The sequence below is a fragment of the Vicugna pacos genome, chromosome 1, assembly GCF_048564905.1.
Source record: "Vicugna pacos chromosome 1, VicPac4, whole genome shotgun sequence".
Taxonomy (NCBI): Eukaryota; Metazoa; Chordata; class Mammalia; order Artiodactyla; family Camelidae; genus Vicugna; species Vicugna pacos.
Genome location: NC_132987.1, coordinates 117,015,321 through 117,042,402, shown reverse-complemented (window position 1 = coordinate 117,042,402; position 27,082 = coordinate 117,015,321). Strand labels below are relative to the sequence as shown.

The 27,082-nt window shown below is 50.8% G+C and overlaps 1 protein-coding gene across 1 annotated transcript in view; it reads right to left on the bottom strand.

Annotated features, from left to right (window-relative positions):
* Nucleotides 1-26,375, bottom strand: part of SIM2 (SIM bHLH transcription factor 2) — a 43,674-nt gene extending 17,299 nt beyond the window's left edge. Inside the window, exons 1-6 of the mRNA XM_072969104.1 lie at nt 25,565-26,375; nt 17,143-17,225; nt 13,961-14,050; nt 7,367-7,475; nt 4,079-4,164; nt 1,710-1,909 (exon numbers count right to left, since the gene is read on the bottom strand). Coding sequence (XP_072825205.1) covers nt 1,710-1,909; nt 4,079-4,164; nt 7,367-7,475; nt 13,961-14,050; nt 17,143-17,225; nt 25,565-25,739 — 743 coding nt within the window. The 5' untranslated portion in view covers nt 25,740-26,375. The remainder of the gene's footprint in view (nt 1-1,709; nt 1,910-4,078; nt 4,165-7,366; nt 7,476-13,960; nt 14,051-17,142; nt 17,226-25,564) is intronic.
* Nucleotides 26,376-27,082: the final 707 nt, after the last annotated feature.

Below are 27,082 nucleotides of genomic sequence, written 5' to 3'. Positions count from 1 at the left end.
TACTAGCTGTTTGACCATCGGTAAGTTTTCTCATCCCCTCCAAGATTCAGTTTCTTCATCTAAAAAATTGGACATAATAATGTTGCCCCTTCAGGACTGTCATAGGGGTTAAATTAGTTAATGTATTGAAAATGACAGCATTATACCATTGTAGACACACGCTAAGTGATAAATTACATTGACTGTCTATGAAAAAAATGATCAACTTTATGTTATGTATATTCTACCACAACTTTTGTTTTTTGGTGGGGGAGGTAATTAGATTTATTTATTTACTTTTTAACGGAGGTGCTGGGGATTGAACCAAGGACCTTGTACATGCTAAGCACACCGCACTCTACCACTAAACTATACCTATACCTTCCCCTCCACAAATTTAAAGAGTAAAAAATGGGTAAAAAATAAGAGAATCAATAAATCCTAGTTTCAGGACAGACAGGAAAAAAATATATATGTAACTTTTTCTTCCCAGAAAGCTCAGCTGCACACACAAGCCAGGAGTGGGGTCTCTGAACACTTATTCCTGCCTATATGGCCGAGGAATCTAAAAGCCGAAAAAGCAAAAAAAAAAAAAAAAAAGTTTCTTTTGTATAGCACAAGAAAGTATGCTGAATATCTTGTAATAACCTTTAATGGAAAAAAAATATGAAAACGAATATATGTATGCATATGCATGACTGGGACATTGTGCTGTACACCAGAAATTGACATATGGTAATTGTACTTCGATATAAATAAATAAATAAATAAATATATATATATATATATAAAAAACATTCACAAAAATAAATAAATAAATGGCCAAAAAGCAAAATGACTCACCTTGCAGGTACGTCAAACTTCTCGCTTTTACCAATGTTTCATGGCTATTAGCAAGTTTCATCTTTCCTAACAGCCTTGTGGCAAGTGGAATGGGCAAAAATCTCCAAGCCCAAGGAGGCCCTGCGGGCCAGCAGCCTGCCCTGGGGGACGCACATGCACCCCCAACCGCGGGCTTCCCCGAACCCCAGTGAACCAGCAAACCTGTGCCTCTGTCTCTCTCTGAAAAGAGATTCTTGTGTTGCTGGGCATTGTCAAGTGGCAGGCAGCTCTGGGGACACTGCAGTTTCGCCCTCTCTGTCAGCCAGAGCTGCTCCCCCAGCCCAGACTCCAGCAGGGGGGCCTGCTGAGCTGTGGTCACACCTCCCCCCCTCCACGAGGGCCACCTCTGCTGGCTGCCTCAGCCCCGCAGTGACCGTCAGAGCCCGGCTTCCCGCCAGCCTGAGTTGGAAGCCTTCCCACAACACACACACGACTCAGAGTGGAAACTTTCTGTTTGTTTTAAAGTCCTACCAACTTGACAGAGATACGCGGGCAGAACCCTGACGTCGTGGGCCTTCCAAACAGGCAACGTTTGCCTACAACACAGATTTCCAGTTCCAACTCCAGTGAGATAATGAAAATACAAATAAATAAAACAAAGTAAGTTTTATTTGTTTATAAAGTACCTCCAGTTCCGATAAGCTGGAGAAACTGGCTGCCCCCGAGTATTAAGATTGATACTAATTTCTTCAATTTTTGACCTGATTTCACTAAACCTCTCTTTGTCATTCCCATTTCTTATTATGGCTTTTTCCTTGCCACATTTTGGTTTAAGAGTGTGGCTTCCAGGGATCAGTCTCCACCGTCGATGTCTTCCAAAACTCTGCAGCAGCAGCTGCCAAGCTCACCTGGAATCCAGGAATATCAGCTTGAGGTCGAGGCTGGCCCTGAACATGAACATGTTGCTGTGCAGCTTGATCTCAGTGATGGCGCTGGGTGGCAGCGACTGGCCCACGGCCACCAGCCCCACGATCTGGTAGCACGAGTCATACAGGGACATGTCCAGCATATATTGCCTGATCTTCAGGTAGCCGCTGCAGTGGATGACCTGGGAAAGCAGACACAGAGTCAGCCGGTGGCGGCCCAGGGGTTAGACCCACACCCCCTCCTCCCAGCTCTGGGCCTGCTTGCTTTCCGGAATGTGCTGGAACACCCCCCAGCCCACCCTCTACTGAGCTATGGGGCCAACATGCTGACAGACGCCCGATTCACTGCTCGGAAGAAATGAACTAGGCTTCTTTCTTAGGATACAAGATCACAATAAAATATAAGTGTTGTTTAATGCACTTGATTGTCCTCAGGTAAGTCCCCCAGTTAAGACTCTCTCACATAGAATGGATTTATACATAATGAACTCATGGCCAAGTTGCAATTCCACGGCACAACAGAGGCATTTTGAGGAGCTAACCATTTGTTCCATAATGTTCACTTCAGTAACTCTAATGCTGATCATCTCCCAACAGGACTGAATTTGGCAACTGTTACCTTGACATTTATATCATGTGACAAGCTATATCACTCCAGAAAATGAAGAATTCTTTCAGTCCAATCAAGAAAGTCCTCATTTTTAGTGTATTCTTGTTTTACTTTATTTACTTTATTTATAATTCAAGATTTTACCTGCTTGTAATAAGCAGAAGTCCGGAGTGGCTTTTTAGAAACACTAATGATTGTTATAGCCAAGAGTCTTACAAGAGAGAATGTACCACATTCCAAATATCAAACAGAAACATTTGTACAGCCTTAAGCCTCGATACCAGAAGCATTTATACAAGTTACAGTCAGTAAAATCTTGAAAGGCTCATGTTCATCATAATAGCAGTGATGAACAGTGAAATCTTAAGTTCTCTCTTCAAAAACTTTCCCCTAGGATTCCTGAATGCACTCACCACCCATAGAGCTAAAACAAATCTTAAAATCCTTGGAGCCTCTTCTCTCATTTGACTGATGGGGAAACTGAGGACAGCTGGGTTTTGCTTAAGATCAGACAGTGGGACTGTTAATAAGTGACAGAAACAACTCAAGACCCAAGTCTCCAGAAGAACGTTTACTGGGCGCAGGGAGGTGCTGGAGGCTCCCCACATCTGAGGCTTGGAACCGGGAACAGCAGGTAAGAAATGCATACCCCACACTAGGAAAGAGAGTTTGGTAAAGGCCAGAGGAAGAGCTGGGAGTGAGGCTCAAACATGGGGGCTGAGGAGAGGCTGGGGGTGGAGGAAGGCAGACCCTGGGATGGGAAGGAGGTGGGGAGGGGCATTCCAGAAAGAGAGAACAAAGGACAAAGGCACAAAACTGTTCCCTCTCTCTTCACCCCACCGCTCCCTCCTTTTACACAAATTCTGCTGCAGAAAGGCTGCCATCAGCCTCGAGCTCCAGAGTGATGGGAGCAGATGGAGGGAGGGTGGGGGGCTCTAGAGAGGGGCCAGAGGGGGGAGGAGGCTCAGTGAGGACTCCCCCCAACCCGCCCTTCCGTCTGGGAGTGGCCTACTGATGCTGGGGTACAATACTGCCCACAGCTCTTTGGGGGACCTACCCCTAGATTCTGGAGTTAAGCCAGAGCAAGTGGTCACATACGGCAGAGAAACGCGGCCCGGAGGAGCGAGGGCTGGGCTCAGAAGCCCCCTCTGCCCCTTAGCCCATGCGCCCTTTGCTGGCACCTTCTCAGCTCTTGTCCTTGATTGTAGAATGGGGCCAATGACACTCCTCTCATGGGGCTGCTCTGTCAGTTAACTCAATGAGATGCCGCAGACAGAAGCTCTGCCCTCGGAATGGCTCTGTCATTGCTCATGTATATCATCATTGTCATCACTGGATTTGGCCGAACTTTCTGGGAGCAAGAGCGACGTTTCTGTGCTCTGAGCACTCGCTGCTGACCCTAGATCCTGCCCTGGAGGGCAGAGTCTCAGTGAAGTCTAGGGGTGGCTGTACCAGGGGCACTGACCAGTGTGCAGAATAGGAACTGCAGGTGGCAAGGTCAAATTCGACCCTTAGCCCGGTTTATTTCTAGTCTCAGACAACGCAATCCAGCCTGCCTGGAATATCCTTGTAAGACCCTGGCTCACACACCTGCCGGGAGCAGCATCACTAGAAGAGTCTCCACTAGGCGGTAAAAAGCGCTTGGGTGCCCCTCCTGCGCTTTCCTGCCTGCAGATGGTCTTGAATGTGAAGCGAAATTAAAGCGCAAGGAAGGCCCACTGCCCCCTTCCCGCCCACGCACCTTGTATCCGCTGCAGGTCAGGCCGGCGTTTCTTTTGGCCAAGACACACTTCATTCGAAGGAAGAAGGACCTCTCTATCTCATACTCTGAAAGCAGGAGTGAGGTTAGGTTGGCAAACTGTCCCATGATGCCCTTGTCTCGCCCCGATGCTCCTTCAATAAACCCTTGGGACCGGATCAGGCAGCCACAGGCCTCGTCCCAGGACATCCGGACCCCCACCGAGAGAGCTTGTGTGGGTGGCCAGGATGCAGGTGGGTTGGGGAGACTGGCCCAGTCCTGCTGTGGCTCCCATGTGCTCTAGAAAGGGCAGCCCGGAACACGAGCCTAGCAAGGACTTGGGAAACACCAACCTGGGGCCCAGGTGAGGGTCTACATGCAGAGGCCTGGCCCAACTTGACCCGCCTGTGGTCCCTTCTTGGTGGCCACAGAGAGGCCTGGTGTCAAGAGAATCACCTTGGTCAGCCCTGGGTGGGGCCGAGCCCACCAGGAAGCCCAGAAGCATCTGACATTCCCCAGGGGAGCAGATACTGAGTATAAGCCACCGATGCAGACCTCTACCTGGCCGAGGGCACCAGCTGCAGGGCCCCATGGGCACCGAGACGGCTCAGCAACGTGAGATGGGGCACAGGACCCAGCAGACCCGCTCCCAGATTCAACCCTTCACCTTCAGTTACAGCCCCGGATGGACCAGCCCCTCCCCTCTCCCCACACCCCCTTCCCCGTCCACTCTCACTCTGGCTGGCCCAAAGCCTTCCCTTCACTCCTCTTGCAGGCCTCACACCCGAATCTCTGATCTCACTATTGCAGATGCAAATGTCCCCTAAGGAAACACCCTCTGCATTTTTAAAAAACATTTTGGGGGGGTGTAATTAGGTTTATTTATTTATTTTTAATGGGGGTTCTGAGGATTGAACCCAGGACCTCGTGAATGCTAAGCACACGCTTTACCACCGAGCTCTACCCTCTCCCTCCACTCTGCTTTAGGGAGCCGGACACCAGCAATCTGAGGCTCTGATGGCAGTGTTCCCCCCGCCCCGGGGTGAGAGTGAGGTCACTCCACTCTAAATAAACAGCCATTTGGTAGTGGTTAATAAATTAATTTTTAAAGAAAGGTTACCACTAGGAATGGAGCAGGGCCTTCCACCTCTCCCTGAGGGCATGCCCGGTGCAGGTAAGGGGATGCCTCAGAGGTCCCCTCCTCCCCGAGTTGGAGGGGCTGCCATATTTACCCACGACTGCTCTGCAGCAGGCTGGGGTCTGGGGGTGGAAGCTTCAATTCAACAGGGTGGCCTGTCAGCCCCATTTCTAGATATGCACACTCAGGTGTAAAAAGCATCACCTGGTAACAAATGATCCGGTTTAGGGGAGAGCCCACTTCTCACACAATTACCATAGAACAACGGGGCCCGTTCAGTTGCAGAGAGCCAACTCTGCGAATGAGAAGTCAGGGAGAAAACTGAGCGCTGGTGATCCTCCAAGCCGGTGCACTCGGGTGGCTGTGGAAATGAGTCAGCGGACAACCCACCTCCCCTAGACCTTCTCCTCCTGTACCGCGGCTCCACCTCTGACGTGAACCGCATGGAAAACTGGAAGGGTCTCAGGATAGTCCCAAGATTCATTTGCTGTCATGTTCTATACACCTTTTTAAAGGCTTAGACGTGGAAGGATAAAATGAAACAACAGCTAATGGCAGAACGCCTGTGCCATGCAATTAACACGCTGTGTAACTTAAAACACTAACAACAGGACGGTCTGAGGAATTCTCTGAGACTCCTGCGGTCTTTGTCCAGCTATAAACAACCCCACAGTGAAAGAACTAAATTCAGGAGCAACGTCCTCTCATCACTCTCTTTGTTAGACATTGCTTCTTCAGAGCCTTATGCCTCTTCATTTCTGCCGTCAGACCATTTCTAAGGACTTAAGCACCAGGGGCCACAGCTACCCCTAAGCCCACATCTCAGCTCAGCAACCAGCGTGCCAGTCTCCCTCCTTGGTAGACGCGTGGTGACTGCTTCTGGGGCTAAAACACAGGAGCCACAGAGCTGGGTCTGCAAGGGGTTTGAAACTGAGGGTACGGTTCTGTTCGCTCCTCCTAGCCTTGGAATGACCCCTCCCAGAGGAAGAAGGAAGAATGGAGCCCACTTTATTCCCCCTGTGACTGGCTACCCCATTCTCATCACTTTGGACATTTCTCCTTTTGCATTTCGTCTCACTGGGGAAGTTTGGCCAAGCTGGGACACCACAGTCCGGAGCAGACTAAAGACCCCTCGGTCAGCGTGCTGGTCTCACTGGACGGTCAGAGGGAGTTACAAGGCCAGGGCCCCTGGAATAAGTTCTTCTGCATGTCCCTAGCACACATGGCAATGATGAGTTAAGGACTCTTTTGTGTCATGGTGTGCCCCACATCACAGCCACGCCATGTCTGTTCCAGAAGCGGGGAGCCAGTCAACACATGTTAAACCGTGGGACTGTGGGGGGAGGCTCTTGTCCCCATGGAGCCAGGCCAGCGAGATGGACCTGCCTCCTCCATCCAGACCAGGGCTTCTTAACTGACCTGTGCCTCAGTACAAAACCTGCAGATCCCCACTCAGACTAACAGTTCTTACTGCATAAAAATAAATGAGATTACAAAGGGGATCAACTGTATCCAAAAGGAATTACTGAAATATTCAAACAAGTGGTGATATGGTTACAAATATGCTGCTTTATTAACACCTTGAATAATAAGCTCCTGGAGCATAAACTCCAGAAATTTCAAAGTAGTGGTGAGCATAACTGATACGTTTAAATGCCTGCAACAACTGTAATGTGAAGTGAAAATACCTGTGATTTCTGTTGTAGGCGAAGCCCCAGGTACCAGGGACAGTAGTGGCCTAGTGTCTACAATCTACAGGCAAGGGAAATACCAGATTCCAACTGGAAGGAATAAAGATGTCATTTTCGCATGCAATTTCGAGGCGCCCCTGAGCTCGATCCTCAGACCCTTTGTCAAAAGGCCCAGGTCTAGACCCGTGTTGCTGGAATTCTAAACCAAGAGCACCTGAGGGGAGAAGCCTTTGAGCACTTTTCTCTGTCTCCTGCCCCCCATCTCTCAGTCTCTGGTGCATGAAAGGGGGTCGGTAGTGTTGCTTTAAAGGACAGAGACATAAAAGCAACTCCCCCCTTGGTGGGCACCGTGTGTTTGCTGGAGGGGCCCTGGCTGGGCCGCGTGGGAAACCAAACCCTCGGGCTACAGCCAAGAGCCTCGTCTGGTGTTCATTCGGCTTTCTTTTCGTCTGGAGGAAGTACCTTGGAGCAGGTGATGGTGAAGCGGCTGGTGGGCCGCCAGGACGGCCGTCATCTCGTCATGGTCGGAGGGGTGGATGTACTCGTAGATGCTGTTGCCCGTGAGCTCCACCTGCCGCGGGAGGGAAGGGAGGCGTCAGGAATCCTCTCCAGCACTGCAGGGGGTGGGGGGAGGTGCATCACAGTGTGCACCCGCCAGGGACAGGACTTTGATCTCCGCCTACAACCCACACCTTCTCTGCACACGGAAACGTTTGCCTTTTCTCAACACCTTCCAACAGGGACAGGAGAGTCCTGAGCAGGAGGAACTGGAAGGAAGGATGGAAAAAGTGTGCCATGGAGCTGAGGGACTCTTCCGGCCCGGGCAGCATCCTTCATGTAGGAGGTGGCTTCAATCAGACTGGAGCTGGGCCCCATCCTTCACTTGCTGCCTGTGGGGACTGGCAGCCGGGAGACCAGCAGCCATGTCCTGTGGGGTCCCTGCGACAGCCTGGGGTGCTCGCCCCCAACAAGGTCCTTCCCCTCGGGCTCTGCTGGGCCTCCTTCACGTGGCCAGAAACGTGTCTGTGGCTTCCTTGGTCCAGGGTGACTGTGCTAATGTGCAGCTCCCACCCTCGGGTGTGGCTGGGCAGCTGCGTGACCTCGGGGAGGGTCTGGACCTCTCAGAGAGCCACATGACCGTGGGGTTGCTCCCCTGATGTTTGGACCCCACCTACTCCAGACACACCCCACAGAGGCCACCATGGAGCCTAGAGGCCACGTCCCTGTTGGACAGGACCCTTTGCAGGCACAGGTGTCTCTAGGAAAGAACCGTAGTTACCACCTTTCACCAGAGGTCCCCAGAGACTCAGCTCCTGGTCTTGAGAACTTTGTGACTGTTCTTCCAAACACAAGTGCCATGACAGGAGATAACAAATTCTCAGGACCAGAGCCCCCTCACCTATTGGCAGTGGCATAGGACATTCCAGAAACTACCACCAACGGTGCAACTTCTGAGCAGTGGTGGGTGGATCCTCTTTCAGAGCTACAACAGTGCAGCCAAGGACAGTGAGTCAGGGCACCTGGTATTGATCAGGGCCCCGGTGCAGTGATGGCATGTCTACTGCAGCCAGTGGGACCCCAAAGCCCAGAGTGGGTGAGACACTGCCTTTGGGCGCACAGAACCTCAGGCGGGTCTGAGGACCTCTTTCTTGGCCCTGCCTCCAGGGGCGAGGGCGAGGGCGGGCTCAGGGTTGTCCCAACCACTCCCTCATTATTTTTAAGGGTGTCTCCCCACCTGTTTCGTTGGGAGACTAGCTCTGCGCTCGATTAGAGCACAGATAACATGATCTTCTGTAAAGGGGCAGCCCTGGTGGTGCAACCCCAGCCAGGCAGCTGAATGGGGAGGTTCTCCTGGGGACCACTGCCTCAAATCGGTGTCAAAGCCACTTGCTTTCTGCTCAGGACAGCGGTGGGGTGGGTAGTGGTGGTGGTAGCGGGGTTGGGGGGCATGGAGAGATGAAGTCATTTATTGCGTTCCTCCAGCTACTTCTTCCACTTTGTAAAGATGTATGAGCTGCCTTTTTATTCTAACAAATTATGTTTCTGGCCTGCTAGGTAATTTTGTCCCTTAAATGGTTTTCACAGTTCTGTTTTCTGCATTATTCATGGAATTTTTCTCCCACATCATGCAAACAGAGCAAACCCTCTCTCTCCACCTCCCCAACCTGACACTTTCCTAAGGACTCAACTGGATATCTGCCTATGTAAAAAGTTACAGCATGACTTCATTAAAAATAGAGACTAAAAACTAAACACCCTTCTCTCAAGTCCGTCCTGTTAATCCTTACAAAGTTTAAATAAACCAGCAACACTCAAGCCAGCCACTTGGACGGGTCAATCTCCTTTCTTCCTGAGGGCAGCCTTAGAGAGTCTGTCCCATGGTGGGTGACACAGGCTAATAAATCAGGGAACTATTTTTTCACTTGATCCATAATTTCAACGGCTTATTTTAAAAATGAAAAAAAAAAAGACGAAATAGAATTTTTTGTGTGTTGACCTCTCATTTTCCCTTACCCAGGTTTTTAGAGAAACATGACAATTCTGATTTGCTTGAAGTTCTTTTTTTTAATCCCAGAGTAGCTTCATCTGTCTCCAAAGAAATTCCGTTCTCATCACAAGCATGTGGGGGAGATGAGGGAAGGTAGGCAGACTAGAAGGCTTGATTTTCTGAATACTCGGGTCAATTATAAACCTCTAGGGCTGTCCAGGAGGCAAGGTCGTCTTCAAATAACGGAAATGCTTTTAAAGGACAAATTTTGGAATGATAAAACCGTGCTGACCTTGACTCAAAATTATGGTTGACGTGGTGTTCCCTATATTTACATACCTACTCGTGCTTTTGAATGTTGAAAGAAATGTGACTACCTCACCAAAAAAAGAAAAAAAAATACGGTTGTCGCTATAAAACTCCCCAGGTCTCATACATCAACCTTATTAAAACAGCCCCTCAATGTGATATTTTAGTATTCGTAAAACCCAGCTAACTACAAAATGAATTGCTTTCCTACTAAGAGCTTTTTTATGTTTTGCTGAATAGCTTTTCTTCCTGCCAAGAAAACTACATATGATAAATACAGCACTAAATGGATATATTCTGGGTCAGAAGGGGAAAGTCACCCAGTATTCTGGAAACACACATTACTCTGCTTTGGGTGTTTTGCTGAGTATGGTAAATTAAGCATTTTAAAATAAGATGGTTTGGGTTTCAGGGTTCAAGTTATGTCAACAAACATTAAATGCTGTTCTTTCTCTTTATTTCAAAAGTGAAAGGATTAGGTCTTATGGCCCCAAACAACACCATGGCTGTTTTTACGGTGGGCTTCCGGCCACAATCTCAAATATTCCATTTTCCTTTATGTATCTCGTGAACAGCTATTTCAGACATAGCTGTATTATGTGAGAATGTGTATTAGTTACCTGGATGTTATAGACCATATGCAACTTTGGTAAGGAGATTGAAGCCACAAGGATCCTTTAAAATGTTCAAAGAAATACAGAGCAGGTATGCAGTAAGGCTTTTATCCTTCTTCAAATATAAGTTAATTTCGTTAACCAGAAAACCATGAAGCTAAATCATTTCATAACCTTGGCAGATAAAGAGTGCGCCTCCAACTCTACCCCCTCCGAGTAGATACAAGTTTGTCTACGTGAATGATTATGTGTTATGATTGTGTGCGGAACACCAACTGGAACTTTCAAGCAGAAGCTCGACTTTCTTTCCCAACACTTGCACCGCGGGCTGAAGGGTCAACTCACACTTTGTGGTTCTCACTGCCATTTTTTGGTACTAAAGTCTGACAGCAAGGATGGCTGCATTTATTCATTTAAAAGCAAAAATAAACTAATAAATTCTGCCACATGAAGTAGACCGCTTATTCCAATACTTGCTAAAAAAAAAAAAGTTCCAAAAAGGTTTTGATTGGGATGGACTTATCACACATAAAGAATAATTTTTATGCTCTCAGATAGATAATTCAGAAACTTATTTAGATAGCGCAGATTTTTAAAAACGCACCACTTTGCTATGAGTTATCACGTCATTATGGCAAACCTAGGAGCTTATGTTCCCTAGATGCTGAGCTGCTGATAGAGTTTAACCCCGAATTAATGTGGAAGATGTCATTACTTAAAGAGATATTGTCACTGAGAGTAACCAACAGTTCTTGGAACACAGAAGGGTGGTATGTAGATATAAGCTATTACTGTCCTTATTCATCAGAAAACCTGTTTAAAAAGTTACTCTGACTAGTGGGTAAAATTTTATTAACACTTCAACTCTGGTGATTAAAAAAACCTTGAAGTCTATTTTAATAAAGTTTTCATGTTTGGCATATTTGTCTGGCTTTTTACTACTAATAAAAATAATCTAAAAGGTGTAAAAATTGTTTTTAAAACAGAAGTTGGGTATTTGACATTCCTTTCAATACCTTATTTTACTATTAAGAAGACAGGGGAAAAAAATACACATTAGGAATCTGCCTAGATCTCCTTCTGCAGAGTTAATCGTGAACAGGAGGCAGATTTGAGGGAAAAGCTTGTTGTTGCTTATTTAAACAGTTCACCACGAACAACTCCCCAGACACTAACAAGGGCTCACGGCTGCATGAAAGTGTTTTTGTAGCTGGAGACTGATACTGAGACAGTCCCGCCAGGAGATCAGAAAAAAAATCAGCCGCTCTACACAGTCAGTTTGACTTTTTTCAAATTGACACTTTCCTCACAACATATAGACAAAAGGCACCTCTACAACTTCCTTGGAAAATGGTAGTGTATCACTCCGTCCTCTTCCAAAATTATGACATACAAAGTCTTATGTCTGCATTAGGACCAAAAGGAAATACAATTTAAATTATGATTCTACTTAGAATTCCTTTTGTGGAGTTAATCATGTGTCCTAGCCAATATTTTGGTCATTCTTAATTACTGTCTTCAAAAACAATCATTTTTATTTCCCACATGAAAAGAGAAAGATGACAGAGCGAGAAATGTAGGATGCCAGACTGAGCAGCCTGATGGAATGATCTGGAAAGTCCTGGTACGTGCACAGTGCCTTATGATGTGCCAGGATGTTCCCCATGACTGAGTATCTCTAATATGTGCCCACCAAAGTATGCTGTTTTAGCAACTTTTGTGCTATTTTATGTGCAGTTCTAATGAAACTGTGATCATGCCTGGCTTTTGTGTAGCTCCCTATAGTTTATAAATCACATAAAATATGCACTTTGGTATGTTTCTCACATGATCCTGAAAGAGGGGGTGGAGCAGGCATTATTTTCTTAGTTATGATTCAGGGAGGTCAATTACCTGGCCTTATTGGACAATGAGAATCATATAACTGGATGTATTTCCCTTTTTGCTTTGACTACTAGGGAGCTCAGACCTAAATGAAATATTCAGTAAAAGTGACGCTACCTATTTTAAAATATGTTTGACAGGTCATTCTAAAAGTCTGTGAAATGTTTTGTCTTATTTGTGACATTATTATAAAACTAATCAAAGTTTTTATAAGTTACGATTTAAAAAATTAAGTAATCTGATCAAGAGCACTCAGCCACAGATCAAGCCAGGGGTAGAAATCAAGCTGGGTTCAACTAACAGGCCTTAAATGATTCTAAATATTCTGAGAATAATAAGGTGGAAATTCAGAAAAATAAAAAGAGTAAATTTCATGTTCCCAACAGTATTTCCCATTCTACAAGGTCACTAATCCCATGAGTCACATAGGTTAACAGTCAAGCCTTAGTCAATCTTATTTGGGAGACCTGGTATCATAAAGGAAGAGAAGAGGAAGAGAAAAGAAAACACCATGCAATTTTAATATGCAATTCAATTTAGAAGACTTTGCAGAAGAAACACATGGGCACAGAAACCCACCTCATGGATAAGGAAAAATTTTTTCCATCCATTGGAAAAGAAGATTGCAAATAAATAGGAGGTTTAAAAAACATCTTGGCAGAAAAAGAAAAGGAATACATCAGATGCAGGTTTCCAAATTGGTAATTTTGTTTCTCAGTGAGAAAACCCAAGCCACTTTAATTGGCATGTTTTATTTTGGCTTAACTACATGAGGAGGCTGGTGCAACACAGATTATTCATGTTCCCCCTGGGAGCCCATTTCCTGTATCTAATTAATTCTAGTGTGTCTTCAGTTGTAATAATAATAATAAAAAAAAGGGCTCTGATAATTCACAATGTGAAGAAATGTTTAGCCCCTATATGTATAAAAAAAATGTGACTCTTAGGACCATGATCCACGCTTGTTAAATCAGAAATGTGCATGGCAACCATCAGTAGACTCCTCGCCATCCAGACCCGCCACAGCCCAGACAGCAGCCAAATGCTCTACACCCTTGGTTTGATGGGATAGATAAAGCTGAGTGCACTTCTTTCCTCTAAGGAATGAACCCCTTTTTAGAAGATGGTTCCAGAAAAATCAGTAATATTTAAATGTTCTAAAAGAAACCAGGACCTTGCTGTGCAAAACAGTAGTAAACTGAGTTTTATGAGTTTCTATCACAAGCATATAAAATGCTTTACTGAAACAACCACTGAACTGGAAAAACTCAGGAAAAATTACCCTGAATTCCATGTGAACACTCATAAATCTACCCCCTCCAACCTTTTCTCTCTCCCCAAAGCACATTCCGCATAAAATCCATGTTCTACATCAGCTTTTCTCTTGCTTTCCTAGCAACTCACAAAACCACGTGCAGACCATCAAGGGAGGACTTAAAAAATCTCCCTTTGTGAAGCTCTTGTTAGCGGCAGAGAGCGTTACTGTATAAGCAGAGTCCAGGCTATCAATTGAGGCTGACTGTTGTGAAGATATTACTGGTCATTAACCCCAAAGGAAAAAGAAAGTAAAAAAGTGAAATGTAACACGGAAAAGAAAAGCCCCACTGGCTGACCTAAGAAGACGATTTTGCAATTTTGGATTACCTTCGTGCACAAAAGCAGACACCCAGACAGACTCATATTCAAATTGGGTAAAGCTGTCAAGATCTGCCAATGCTTAATTTATTATTTTGGTTGTACATAAAATTAGACAATACCCACCTGGGACAAGCCTAAATGTACAGAAGCTGTTTCCGAAATATACATGATTTTGCCATCAGATGCTACCACAAAAACAAATCCATCCAAAGTCTGTAAAAGAAAAAGTACCAGGGTAAGAGATGATAGACATTAGAGTTAAATCTAATCATTGTACTGTCCCTGGGATGGACGAATGTATAAAATATTATCATCAATGTATATTCGTTAAATGCAACGTAAACGGAGTCCCAGGGGCCACGAAAAGGACTGAAGGTTTAGTTCCCCAGCCAGGCACTCAAATGCTTTTAAAGCACTTTAAAAAGAGTCTTATATCCACATCACAAAAATCATGCAAAACATTTGAGAATTCCTATCATGCTCAGTTTAAATGTAGTAGCTTTATTGTTTGGGGTTATTTTAGCACTTAGCACAAATCCGGAGTTCTGTGGTACTTAGGGGAAAATCTACCACTGTATAGACCATTTTATGTCATAACTGGCAGCCATTTATACCACTAGAACACACGCTTTATTTGCCACAATTTTCTAGTTATCCCTAAGTACCATTTGAATAATAAATTCCGAACACGACCATTCCCCAGAAAATAAAAGAAAATACTCAGTTATTTTTAACAGACTGTGTCTACAGAATTAATTATTTAGAATTTGCAAGAGATCAAACAACATTTGCAAAATTCAAGGGGAAAAAGTATCAATTTCTGAAAAATTTAAGTTACCTAAATTATACTCCGATTTTGCCTAGGTTGGCTAGCACTCAAAAACATAAAGTAAAATTATAAGGTAATTAAGAGAAATAAAAGGTAATGATTATATTTATGTGTGGCGAAGATAAAAGGACTAAATTATTTTTGAAAAAGGAAACTGCATTTTATTTACCCATTCATATTTTAGAACCAGAACCAAAGAAAAGCAATAAAGTTGGTGAAAGACCCATACGAACCACAACGTTGCCCCCATAAAAAATATTCCAGATTAATTTCTGGCCACAAATTCTATTTTTACAGCATATAATTGAAACCAGATTACCTTTGGTTTTTCTAAATCCGCCCCTTCTTTGTTGGGGGGTGGGCTAAAAAGAATGTAGCAGAAGTGAAACTGGAAAGATAGCCTTAACACTCTGCTGCCTCAGACAGTTTTGATGCGAAAATTCTTTGCCAAGTAAGCTATCATTACCTTTCCCTGTGCGGAGGTTGAAATCAACATCTTGATTATAAGCCTGACTTTTATGTTTCTAACTCAGCTACGAACTATTTCCCCAAGTAAACTCTATTTCAAAAATATAAACTCTAGCAGTTTCTAAAGTTATCAACATTTTGGCACACTTTGCATTCTTGCTTAACTCAAAATCATTAAAGAGATACATTTGATGAAATAGCATGGGTCGGTCAGCCACACCAGTAAAAGAGAAAATCATAATTAAGTTCTGAAAGTTGCCAGCGGGAGCTTAAAAAATAATATTCTTAATGGAAAACGTTGGGTATGCCTTCATAGCTTCAAATGACCTCATGCGTTTGCATATGTATTAACTGCAAAGACGCCCATCCACACACCACTCCGGAATTAATTAAATGTACGGTGGAGAAACGGGGGTGTTGACTTTGCCGCCAGGTTTTCACTAGCGCTCCCCGGCACTTAGTTGTCCCTGATATTAGTGTCACTTACAATATGTAGGAGCATCAGACATGCAAAATGCCGCTCCGGGCTCTGGAAGTGAGCGCGGAGGCAGAGCGCAGGGCGCGCGGGAAGGACTCCAAGAGCGCCATTACCCCGCCGGCTCCCACACCGTTGGCTTTACGTTGTAAAAGCCTCGGCTTTCAAATACATCCCCGGGATCCGCTCTTCCCCAGCGCATGCGTTTTTAAAAATAAATCACACTAGGAATGTTGGGGAAAAAGAGTTTTGAAAAGATCTGCTTTTTCGAAACGCAGAGCTCGTGGCTGACTCGCTGCCCCAAGTCACCGAGTCCCGTAGCCAAAATTTTTTTTCTTTTAAAGAAAACACAAAATAGAAGGAGGAAATGCAAAATAGCTCTCGGCGGGCATTTTTCGGTGGCAGAGACAAATGACGGGAGGGGGAATGAATCGGGTCGTTGATGAGGCTCTGTAAAGGGCATTTGAAGGATTCCGAGACATGAGGCTTTGCTGTCCCCACCCAGCGCCAGCCACGGACTTGGAAGTGGCTGGTCGTGGGCACGGTTACCCTACCCGAGCCCGAGACACTGCGGGGGAAATCCGAGGTCAGGGGCGGTTTAACCACCGCGGACTGAATGGCTCCGGGCTGGAGGGCTAAGCGGCTGACCACAAACTAAGCCAGGGCTTCCTCCGTGAGCCAGGTGAGCCTGGAGGCCTCACCAGGTCATAAGTTGGACCACTCGAGAGCTGGACCACTTGGGTTCAACAAAGCACCACTTGCTATGTGACCTCAGGCATGGTGCTTAACGTTTCTGTGCGCAACTTTTTTTTGCGGGGGGGGGGATGGAGTTTAAAAAAGAATACACTCTAGGTGGGTGGTGAAGAGAGAGTATATAATAAGATTTAGAACAGGATCTGGCCAGTAGTAAACTCTCAATAAATGCCAACTGTTGATATCTGATTATTGATGCTGTCTCTCCTTTATTGCAACCTCTACACACAGACACACAAACAAACACAATTGTCAGAGGCCTTAGAGCTGCTCACTCTGGCTCAGAGCGATCTGATTATTCCTTCTCTGGCTCCAGCGCCTGGCACACAGCGTTTGGCACAGAGCAAGCGCTCCATAAAAGTTTGTTAAGGGAAGTGAGGTTGGAAAGGACTTAACTACGCCCAGGGGTGCCCTTCGGCCTAGGTCTCCTGAGCTAGAGAGTCCTGGGGCTGGGGAAGGGAGGGAGGGGGGCTTAGGCGTGGGGGGTGGTGAGAGGTTGCACTGGTTGAGTCCAGTCCACACTGGGTCCCGGCCCCCCAGGCGGAGTTCGTGAAGAGTCTCTTGCCCCGAAATTCGGCCACGGCCTCTAGCCTCGGGGAGACCTCTGCAGCCTGGGGACGGCCCATGGATCCGCCCAGGGCTCCTTGAGGAGAGACACCTGGAGACTAGGGTGGCGAGGTCATAAGAGAGTCCCCACCCGGGCGCGGGCCAGGGAGGTTGGCGGCGGCGGCGGCGGCAGCGCTCCCGCCCCCTCCCTCCCCGGAGCGGCGGCTCTACTACCTGCAGCAAGTGTGATCCCAGCTCCGTGGCGACGCTGTCCAGGGGCCCGGCGCGGCTCGGCTGTCCCCACGCGTCTCCTAAACCTGGACGGGGAATAAAGTAAACCAGTAAACAGCGCCCAGCCGGGAGCCGGGGCGCCCGGGAGGGCGCGCGCAACCTCAGCTCCTCGCACCCCCGCCGCCGGCCATTGTCCCTTTGACTTCGATTAAGAAGAAAAAGACCAGATGAGAAATTCTCGCCCGGGCCTTGCGTCCAAGCGCCCTGGCCGCGCACTTAGCCCACCAGGCCCCTAGCTCCCGTGGGTCGCCCACGTGCTCACGGCTCTGAAATTGCCGTTTTATTTGAAATGCCACAAAGTAACCTAATCTGCTTTGAAATCGGCCATCCTCACAGCCAAACGGGGATATCGATTTGACCAGTAAATATTTCCCCAAGGGTCCTGCCTCCCTCTCTTCTTTGAGTCGCCAGCAGTTGTGCATTTTCCCAAAGATAGGGAGGCCCAGACTTAAAGCCCTCGCCATCCTAGAGGCAGCTTTTCCCTCATTAAAAAAAAAAAAAAACTTTCTTCAACCTTCGGTAGCCCCCTCAAACTCGCCAGCCTTCACTGGCGCCCCAGGAGCTACAGTCTGGGAAGGGTTTGCCTGGGGGCTTTCTCGTAGGCAAACTCCTAACGCGCCAGCGGCGGGACGGGGGATGGGCCGTAGGCGGGGAGAGCCGCATATGTACGTGAAGGAAACTGGGAGGTATTTGTTGTCACATAGTTGGGGGTCTCACAGCCTCTGCGCTTCTTAACTGTCCCCCCAAGGCCTCCTGTTGCTCCCTACCACCTCCCTGAGGGCCGCCAGTGTTGCAGAAAGTGCACCAAGGGAAAGACGGTCCTGCTCAGCGGAACATTCCTCCCTTGCGCCCTCGACTCAGCTGTTGTGACCCCGGAGATCCCAGGCTTTTCTCTGCACGTTCAGGAGGAAGTAGGAAAGCCGAGTGAGATTGTAGCGCTAAGCCCCAGTCGGGAGAACCCCCAGCCGCTCCCTGGAATCAGTCCTTCTGCTGGGGGCCTGGCCCGAAACTCTCCAGTGAGCCCGAGGCTCCGGCGCGAGGTGGCAAAGGCTGGTGGCCGCGGTGTCAGCATCCATCCCCTACTCCCGCGGAGAACGCCCCGCCCCCGGGGTCTAGGCCCGCTCTGTGCTTCCCATCCCAGGTTTTGACCCTGCGAGGTGAGTTAGGGGTCCAGCTGGCTTGTTCGCCTCCCCTCCCACCAGAAGTGCAGGTCATAACAGTCCCCTGCCCGCTGCTCCCCGGGCATGCGGGACCAGAGACCAGAGCAGAACACGCTGGACTGGGGACCTCGTCCAACAACGCCGAATCCGAGGAGTACTCCCAGGACCCAGCAGCCCTCCAGGTGGGCGGTGAGTGGGTTCTGGAAGAGTGTCGGGCAGGCACCCTGGGTCTCCCCACTGTTCCTGAAGGAGCCTTGGGCGTCGAAGCTTCTGGAGCCCTTGACTCCAGCAGGCAGAAAACGCACCCTCAGCGTGGGGGTGTGCACAGGCCCAGGGCACCTCCAGACCCAAGGCCCCAGGAAAGGCTTTGGAGACCCTTCTCGGCAAACTCTATACTGCAACTGAAAAAGAGATGACCTTTAATTCTCCTCCTGGGCTTCTAGAATAAGGGGTTTATCCTGTCTCCCCTTAAGGACATGGCTACTTTCCACACATATCGATTCCCCAAATATGACTGCAGTCCCCTATCACCAGACTCCACCAGGAGAACGGAGATCTCTCTTAACCCTAGGAAATCACTGCCCACCCTAACCCACTCCCAAGGATGACCACAGTGACCACAGTACAGGATGACTGGCTCTCACGTAGGCCCTTCCTCCCCAAAACCCAAGCGGCTCTCCTGGTGGCGGCGGCATTTACTCTATTTAACCAGAAATGGAAAGATTCAAAATTTAAGAGCTGTAGAGGCTTGAATGAAGAAAGAATTTAACAAGGACCCAGGAATTCTGACGTCCGAAAATGTGCCCTGGTAACCATCCTTTATCCTAGTCTTGGGCCCATCCCCTGGCTCGGGCCAAGCCACCCTTGCCTGGCTCCCTGCAGACAGTGAGCACTGCCCCCGCCTCAGCTCCTCGCATGGTCTTGGGCTGAGTGACCTGAGGAAATCTGCACCTTTGGGAATGACCCCCAAACCTCAGACTCCCCTGCCTGGGTCTCCCAAGAGCTCTGGCCTCACATGCAAGAGTGCGCTGACTACACAGGACAATTTTGCGTATGATTCAAATACCTGGATACTTCAAGAGCCTGTTCTCTTACATCAGTATAATTTTTCCTGTAGTTTCCTGATGCCTCCACGTTGCCAGCGGAGATTTGGACCTGGTACGAGCGAGTGGGGGCGGGTGGTGAAGTTCCCCTCAAGTGTCCCTGCCTCATGACACCTCATAGGGTGATGGCGCTGCCAGCTCTTCCATTAGAAACCACTATGGGCGAGGCTTTTCCACTGGGCCCATAAAAATCTACTTTAGGCTGAATGTAGAGATTAAATAAGGAAAGATTTGTAACAAAAAAAAAATCATCCTGTTACCATAAAGCCATATATACTCCTGAAAAAGTGAGGCGCTGGGCGTGTGGCCCTTACCTGGACCTAACAAAGGACTTTGTTAGAAGTGAGAGAAAGTATAAGAAAAGACTTGGTTAAGCTCCTTCAAGGTTACCAGCTGTTGGTGATCTGTCTCACCTGATTCTGGGAGCCCCTCCCCCACCCCAATGATGGCAGGGGAGCAGCTGGGGGTTCCAAACCTGGCCTTTGGTTTCCGGCAGGGGTTTTGAGTCCTGCTTGAGCTGCTACTGGGAATCCAGATGGACAGGTCACTGGGGAGGGGGTGGTCAACCACTAGGCCATAGGGAAAGCAAGCCAGGTGTCCCTTTCCCCTCTGCCTTCGAAAGTTTGTATGTGCCTGCACCTCGTACCCACCCACACTCAGCTGGCTGTTTGGTTTAAACCCTGCGAGGCCCTGATGCCACAGAAGCTATCTAAATATGGTCCCTCTTCTCTGGGTGCTCAGTTAGTCAGTCAGCAACTGCTCTTGAGTGTGTGCTGTGCTTAGGCCCCAGCCAGGTGCAGGTCACAAACCATAAACATGAAACCACACAAATAAGATGACTTGCTATCAAAAGGGAGATAGTGGAGGGGTTCCTTCATTGTGAGATAGGGTTGCCTCCTCAGATGAGGGGACACAAGTTGAGACCTGAAGGAGGAAGCTAGCTGGGTTTGCTTCTTCCTCTGGACCTGGAAGCAGGTCTTGCTATGGCCAGTGACCAGCAGGTCCCAGCTCTGGGGTCTAGACTTGGGTAAGAATTTCCAGGATGGACTGGGGTTCTCACACTTTCCCAAGGGTAACCCTGGGCATCTAAAATGGTGGCATTTTAGTCCACCTCTGACCTTGGAATGTTTCTTTGTCTCTGGGGTCCCTCAAAAGCCTGGCCCTTGAGCCCTTTTCCAAACCAACAGCTGCATAGCAGGCCTGGAGGGGCTGTGAAGGTAGTGGTAAGTAGGGACGACCCAACAAGGTCTGACTCGGCCCAACTGAGGCAGGGGAAGCAGTTCCAGAAGGGCCCTGCCGGTCCCGGCCAGTGTTGTAGGCTTTCAGCCCACAGATGCAAGCACCCCACGACCCCACTGCCTAATGCTTAGATCCTGAGGGTTGGGATGGAGGCTCCGCTAAGCCCACTGCACTAGGGAGTGCACATGGCCAGTGCCACCTCCAAGAGGCTTCTTCTCTCTTTTTTTTTTTTTTTGCATCCCTGGGTGGGCATGAAGCAGCTTCTTGTCCGAGCTCCACCCGACCTCGAGCACCCCACCCCTGGCTGGTCCTGGGGGCTGAATCTACAGTACCCCACTAGCCCCCAACCGCCAGGGCCCCACATCCATGGAGTTCCCATCACCACTGCCTGAGCTTCCTGCTCTGTGACTGTGAGCTTTCCCTCCCTGGATCCACACACAGCCTGCAGGCTTCCACGCAGAGATGGGGAGACAGTTGTAAAAACCCACATTATTCTAAAAAAGTCTCTATATAAAAAATACATTATTTCGGGCTGCTGTAGAGAAATGCCTCGAATCTGTGACCCCATATCGGTTTAAGGTAAGTTTTTCATCACCAAATCCTCTAAATCAAAGCATTTCCATTCCTAAACAATTTCTAGGACAGCCTCCCTCCTCCACCTCCCCTGGGCACTCAGGTTTGTGTGTGTGTGTGTGTGTGTGTGTGTGTGTGTGTGTATGTGTGTTGGGTGGGAAGGGCCCTGCCTGAATCTAAACTCAGACAAATCCCGCCACTGGAATAATTCAGGCCTCCAATCCCACTTACTGTGTGGGAGTGACATTTTCGCTTCTTTGGAGTAAAAGTGCTTCTCTCACCCACATCACTTCAGGTCCATGGAGCGGGGAAGAGGGGCTCTGTTCTCTTCCCACAGTCTGCCTCAGTTTCCAGCTCCATTCCTGAACTGGGACCTGGAGCCAGTCCCTCCTCCAGCCCTTTCTGTGCAAGTGCCCAGAGGGGATGCCACCCTCTGCCCCACTGCTGAGTGTGGGAACCCAGGCTCCTGGGAAGGTGCTTAATTCTGGTGATTGGCCATGGAGCCCCTGCAGCTCTGACTCCTGCCTCCTGAGGCTCAGGGCAGGTCACCAGATGGCAGAATTTGCCCTGCATCCTGCCTGGCATGGTCACCATGCAGCTATGGCCAGAAAGCCACAGACTCCCCCGACACTGGGTGCTTCTGTGTTTCCAAAGCACTCCCTTTCCTGAAGGACAGGCCACACTGCAAAGAGGCTAGCAGAACCCGGGCCCTAGTGCTTCCCTGAACCCTGTGTGTACCAGGCTCTCCCAACCACGTTAACTCACTAAGTTTTCAATTCCAAGGCCACAGCCAAAGCCAGCCTTCCTCTCCTGCTCTCTTCCCTGCCTGTGTACTCCCACTTCTTAGTTCGCTGTTAAAGGGGAGAAAATTTGGGGACCCAGAAACCAGCGTGTCTTCCAACTCCAGACAGTGAGTCTCGGAGGTCCACCAAGTGGGGCCCTCGGCCACCGTTTAGGCGGCATCTGGCTCAGGAAAAGCAGTGACCTCACAGGAAGGAGAGACTGGTGTACAAACATGTTAGGTTTACACTTGCATTACCTGCTTCCTCACACCAGATGCCAGGAACCAGGCACAGTGATGGAATTGCTAATAGGCCCATTTTACAGACAAGGAGACAGAAGCCTAGCAGGGCAGCCCGAAGAGGGGCGCCTTGAACCAGCTGTCTCAGTTGCCGGCACCCCTAAGCTTGTGGACTTCCGCCGAGCGTCCACTTTGGCTCCAGGCGCCTCTCTGTCCCTGCCCCGGGGCTCCTCCGAGCTCCCCTTTCTCTCCTGCTGCCAGGCGGACTCCGAAAGAAAGGGCCCGAGGCCAACGGCCTCCTCTGCGCGGCGGGCGAACCTGCGGCGCAGCGGCCTGCCTGCCCGGGCAGCCACCGCCGGCCCAGGGCCGTCGCGGGGGGCCTTGGGAAAGGCCTGCCCCTCGCCGGCCTCAGTTTCTCAACGACGAAGGGTTAGGTTAGTCTGGCGATTCCTGTGCTTCCTTCGGACTGTGCTAGTCATTTTCTGACTCCCGAAGTCCTGACTTGGCTTCTAGACTCCTCTTCGCCCAGGGATCCCGCCCGCTCCCGGGCTATGGAAAGCGAGGCCGCGCTGGGCACATCGGTTCTGCTCGGTATCTTTCCGTTCGCCTCCAAGAGCAGGCGCCGATCCGGGAGCTCCCGCCGCGGCGCGGGACCGCGTTGGTCCTACAAGCTCCCTGACGCCCGCGTCCTGACCCCGCGGCTCCTCCCGGCCCCATCCCAACCCCGCACCACCTCCTAGGCGAAGACCCGAGTCTCCCGGGAACTGGGTGAATCAATTATGGGCGCTGCTTCCGCGCTCCCGCGCTTCGAGCTACCACAGGGGAGAGCGAGTTCTTTTGCATAATTGAGGACTTCCTAAACTCATATTTTTCTCTGCCGCTGGCACCCGGCTTGACCACTCTCCAGTCCCAGACTGATTTGAGGGGAAGCTGCAGGCCGCAGGCCTCTGAGCGCAGGGAGGAGCCCAGAGGCAGCTGTCTACCCTCCAGGCCAGTGCGCCTACTCCCCGCTTCAGCGCTGCAGGAGTGCTGGGAGCAAGATCAGGCCTCTTTCCGATTTGGGATCAATCCGCTCCCCATAGGTCAAGGGTTATTTCCAAAACTCTAGGGCCAAGCAGCTCTCTCCCCGACCTCTCCTGGAATTCCAATCTCGATGGCCACCGCAGGGGACACACAGGACACTTCTCAACCACACCACTGGGAACAAAGCATAGGGGCCCTGAGTTTAGCGGTGGACCCCCAGCTAGCCCACCTCTGTAACCAGCTCAGAGCCAAGCAATTCTGGACCACAAAGCCTGGAGAACCGCTTCCCAGAGCTCGAACACACAGACCCAGTTTAAATATCTGCAGAAGCAGTACATCTGCCACTTCCTAATCTTTAGCAGCTTTCCTGGAAATCTCCAAATGACTTACAATTACCCCTTTCTCCAGACCTCGCTTACTAACTTCTGACTTTTTAAAAAATCATTTAATCTGGTCATTTTTTGGTAATTTTTATTTCCAATGGTGTGGGAAGGGAACAGGAGAGGAGGCCGATGCCCTGTCTGGGTTCCACACCTGCTTTGTAGGATGCGGATTAAGAAACTGCTCACCAGAGAATACCAGTTACCATGACTCCTCCATGAATGGGAAGCAAGTTTTGTCCTTACAAAACCTAATTCTTGTTTAATTTTCGCTGAAACTTCTGCAGGAGAGGAATCATCTCTACTTCGGTGATGTATAGCGACTACCAGGCTGCAGCTCCCAGTGGGAGGAGTGTGGGGATGGGGCACCTCGGTTGCCTGGGGTTAAAAAGGGGGAGATTTTCCCTTCTGAGACCTCTGGACTCTGGCGATCAGGTCACGGGCTCCTGCTCTGGGAGGAAAGTGCCTGCCTGGCTGCACAGCGCAGCTGGAAGTCACCGGCGGTGAGAAGAGGACACTGCTTCCGGCCCCCTTGGTTCCGTGTCCTGCGATGCTCAGCTCCCCAGCCGGCTGCGCTGCAGAGCTGGAGGCTGGGCTGGTGGACAGGCCCTCCTCGCTCCACCAGGGAGGTGATGTGAAGGGCAGCTCAAGGCCCAGAGACAAATAAAGCTTAGGGGTGCCCACCATACAAAGATGGAGCTTACCGACTTTGTGTCTGTCGCCTGACCCAGGACTGCCTTAATGGAAACACTCTGCACTAGAGAGACACCTATCATGGCATGGCAGTGACCCTCCCTGAGCCCTGGAGCTGAAACTGTCTCCCTAGTCCCGTGCTGGGCGCCGGCTTCCGAGGCTCCGGAGGCTGACACAGCTCTAGTGGCTCCTGGGCCTGCAGGTCTTGGGAGGCGCCCATCAGGCCCCAGTTGGAGCAGAGTGTCCAAGACAAGTGTCAGAATCCCACCCGCCAGGCCGAAGGACACCCCTCTGTCCAAGGGACACAGACAATGGAAGGCGATCAGTTCGGAACCCCTGGGACACTAAAAGGGACACTGTGGTGACCAGGCCTCCTCCAGCCCTGCTGCTTAGCCCTGGCAGCCACCATCACCCCAGGCCGTGTGCAGGTCAGGAATGCCCACCCAGTGTGCCACCATTTCTGACCACTTACAGTCTGCTGGACCCTTGCATTCTGGCGACTCTTGCCCACCATGGCATCTGCCCCTCTGGGCTTATAATTTCAAACCAGCAAAGAAAACTATGCTCGGGCCTGCCTGCCACTTCCAGACTAACTGCCTCCTGCTCTCCCCTGCCGAATCGCGGCTCACCTATTCGCGCTGTCTCTCCCACCCTGACTTGGAGCCTCAGCCCCAAGAAAAGCAAGCAGAGAAGAGACCACCTGAGAGGCCCAAGTCTGAGGCCTCTGCCCCAACAAGTGCTCTGCTGGGCACTGGGGCCTGCAAGGCCTAGGCCTCCTGGTGCACTCCTCAACTCTCTCCCATCCGGGACCAGCAAGAACCCTTCACCTCCGCCTAGGGTGGACGTGCTTCCCTTCCATGGAAAAAGGAATTTGAAGGAAAAGATACAAGGAGAATTAAAGAAATGAAGAAAGGAAAGAAGACAGACCAGAATGGACCAGTCTGCTCGTGGAACAATTCCTGGTTCGCGCCCTACCAGCCCTGGGCTAGGCGATGGTCTGTTCCCTCCGGCACCAAGGCCCCGGCCTCTCTCTCCACCAGAAGCTGAGTTTCCCGGCACGGCCTCCCCAAGATGCCCTGGCCCTGGCTGGGAGACCCAGGCGGCCCCTCCGGGCCAGATCCGGCTCTCAGCTTGGGCCCCCTAGCACTCCCGGCCGCCCACCTGCGGCCTCACCTTCGGGGAAGACAGCGCGCATCTTCAGGTAGCTCGTGGTGAGTCGAATGATGGACGCCTTGTCCAGCTGCGAGGTGATGGCCGACGGCAGCGGGAGCAGCTTGGCCAGCTCATAAAACTCGCCATTTTCCTTCTCCCTCCTGGTCTTGGCCGCATTCTTGGACTTCTCCTTCATCGCGCCTCGGCTCCGGGCATATTAGACCCGGCTGTGCTCCAGGCCCGCGGAGCCCCGCTCTGGCTGCAGCGGTGGCGATGGGGAAGGGGGCGCCGGGGGCCAGGTGAGTCCGGGGCGCCAGCCGCGGGCAGGTGCGCGGGGCTGACCGGGGCCACCAGGACGCCTCTCTGCCGCCGCAGCCCGGGAACTCGGCTCAATCCGGCGGCGCCGCCCCGCGCTCCGCCTGCCGCCGCCCCGGGCGCAGCCTCCTCCGGGCTGGACTGTCCTGCGGCGACCAGAGCTCAGGCTTCCCGCTTGCTTCGGCTCGCTCTTCCTTCCTCCTTGTCTCTCCTGCCTCGGCTTTCCTTAGCGGGTGGAGAGTGGCCAGCGAGAAGGCGGCGGTGCTGTTTAGTCCTTGACCTGGTGTTCGTACCCGCTGCCGCGAGGCCCCTCCGGACTGGAGGGCGGCACAGGACGCGGCGGCTGCGGAGCCATGGAGCGGGAGGGGAGCGGAGGCGGCTGGGGCCTGGCCCGGGAGCGCACTCCTGCCCTTCCTGGCGGTTCCCTGTGCCTGGAGACGCGGCGCCCGGAGCCTGCGATCTGTCGCGAGGCGCAGCAGCTCCGTCGTCCACGTGCGACCGAGCCGCGTTTGTTTATGGCGGACCCGCCTTCGGGCGGAGCACTCGGCCTCGGTGGCCCGGGGAGGGGGGGCAGGAGGGGGGGAGGGACCGCGGCGGGGGCGGGGGCGGCGAATCTCGCCTCCCGACCCCGCCGCGGCCCCGGAGTCACAGGCGCGCTTCCGCGTCGCTGCCTCCAGGGACTCTCCCAGGAGAGACCCGCGCGCTCCCGGCCTCGAGGAAGTCGCGGTGAGTGCACACGGCGTGCGGCGGCAGCCAGCTCCGGCGAGTGGGTCTCGGGACCTGGGCACTAGGATAAGCGGCGGGGAGGGGCGAAGGAGGAAGGGAAGGAGGAAGCGCTGCCGAGACCTCTTCTGTGGCTCCGGGGCAGGTACCCAGCTGGAGTGGCCAAAGTGCCCTGCGGAGGACTGAGCCCTCCGAGCCCGCGCAGGCCCCGCACCCTCACTCTCCGCAGTTCGCAGGCCCGAGAGCCGAAAGGGGGTGGGGTGGGGCAGAGGGAAAGGAACCCCCACCCCCCGCCCCCGCTTAGGGAAACAGCGCGAGTGAGTCTCGGAAGTGACCCTCCTGCCCTTTCTCTCCTGGAAACAGGAGAACGAAAGGAGATTGGCGCCTTCCCCGCGGGGGCTGGAGGCCGCGGGGACGCTCGGGTCGGACGGAGAGAGAAGACAGGGGAGCCGAACCTACCGGAGAGGCTTGGCCCCGGGCAGCGGTGGAAACAGAGCCCAA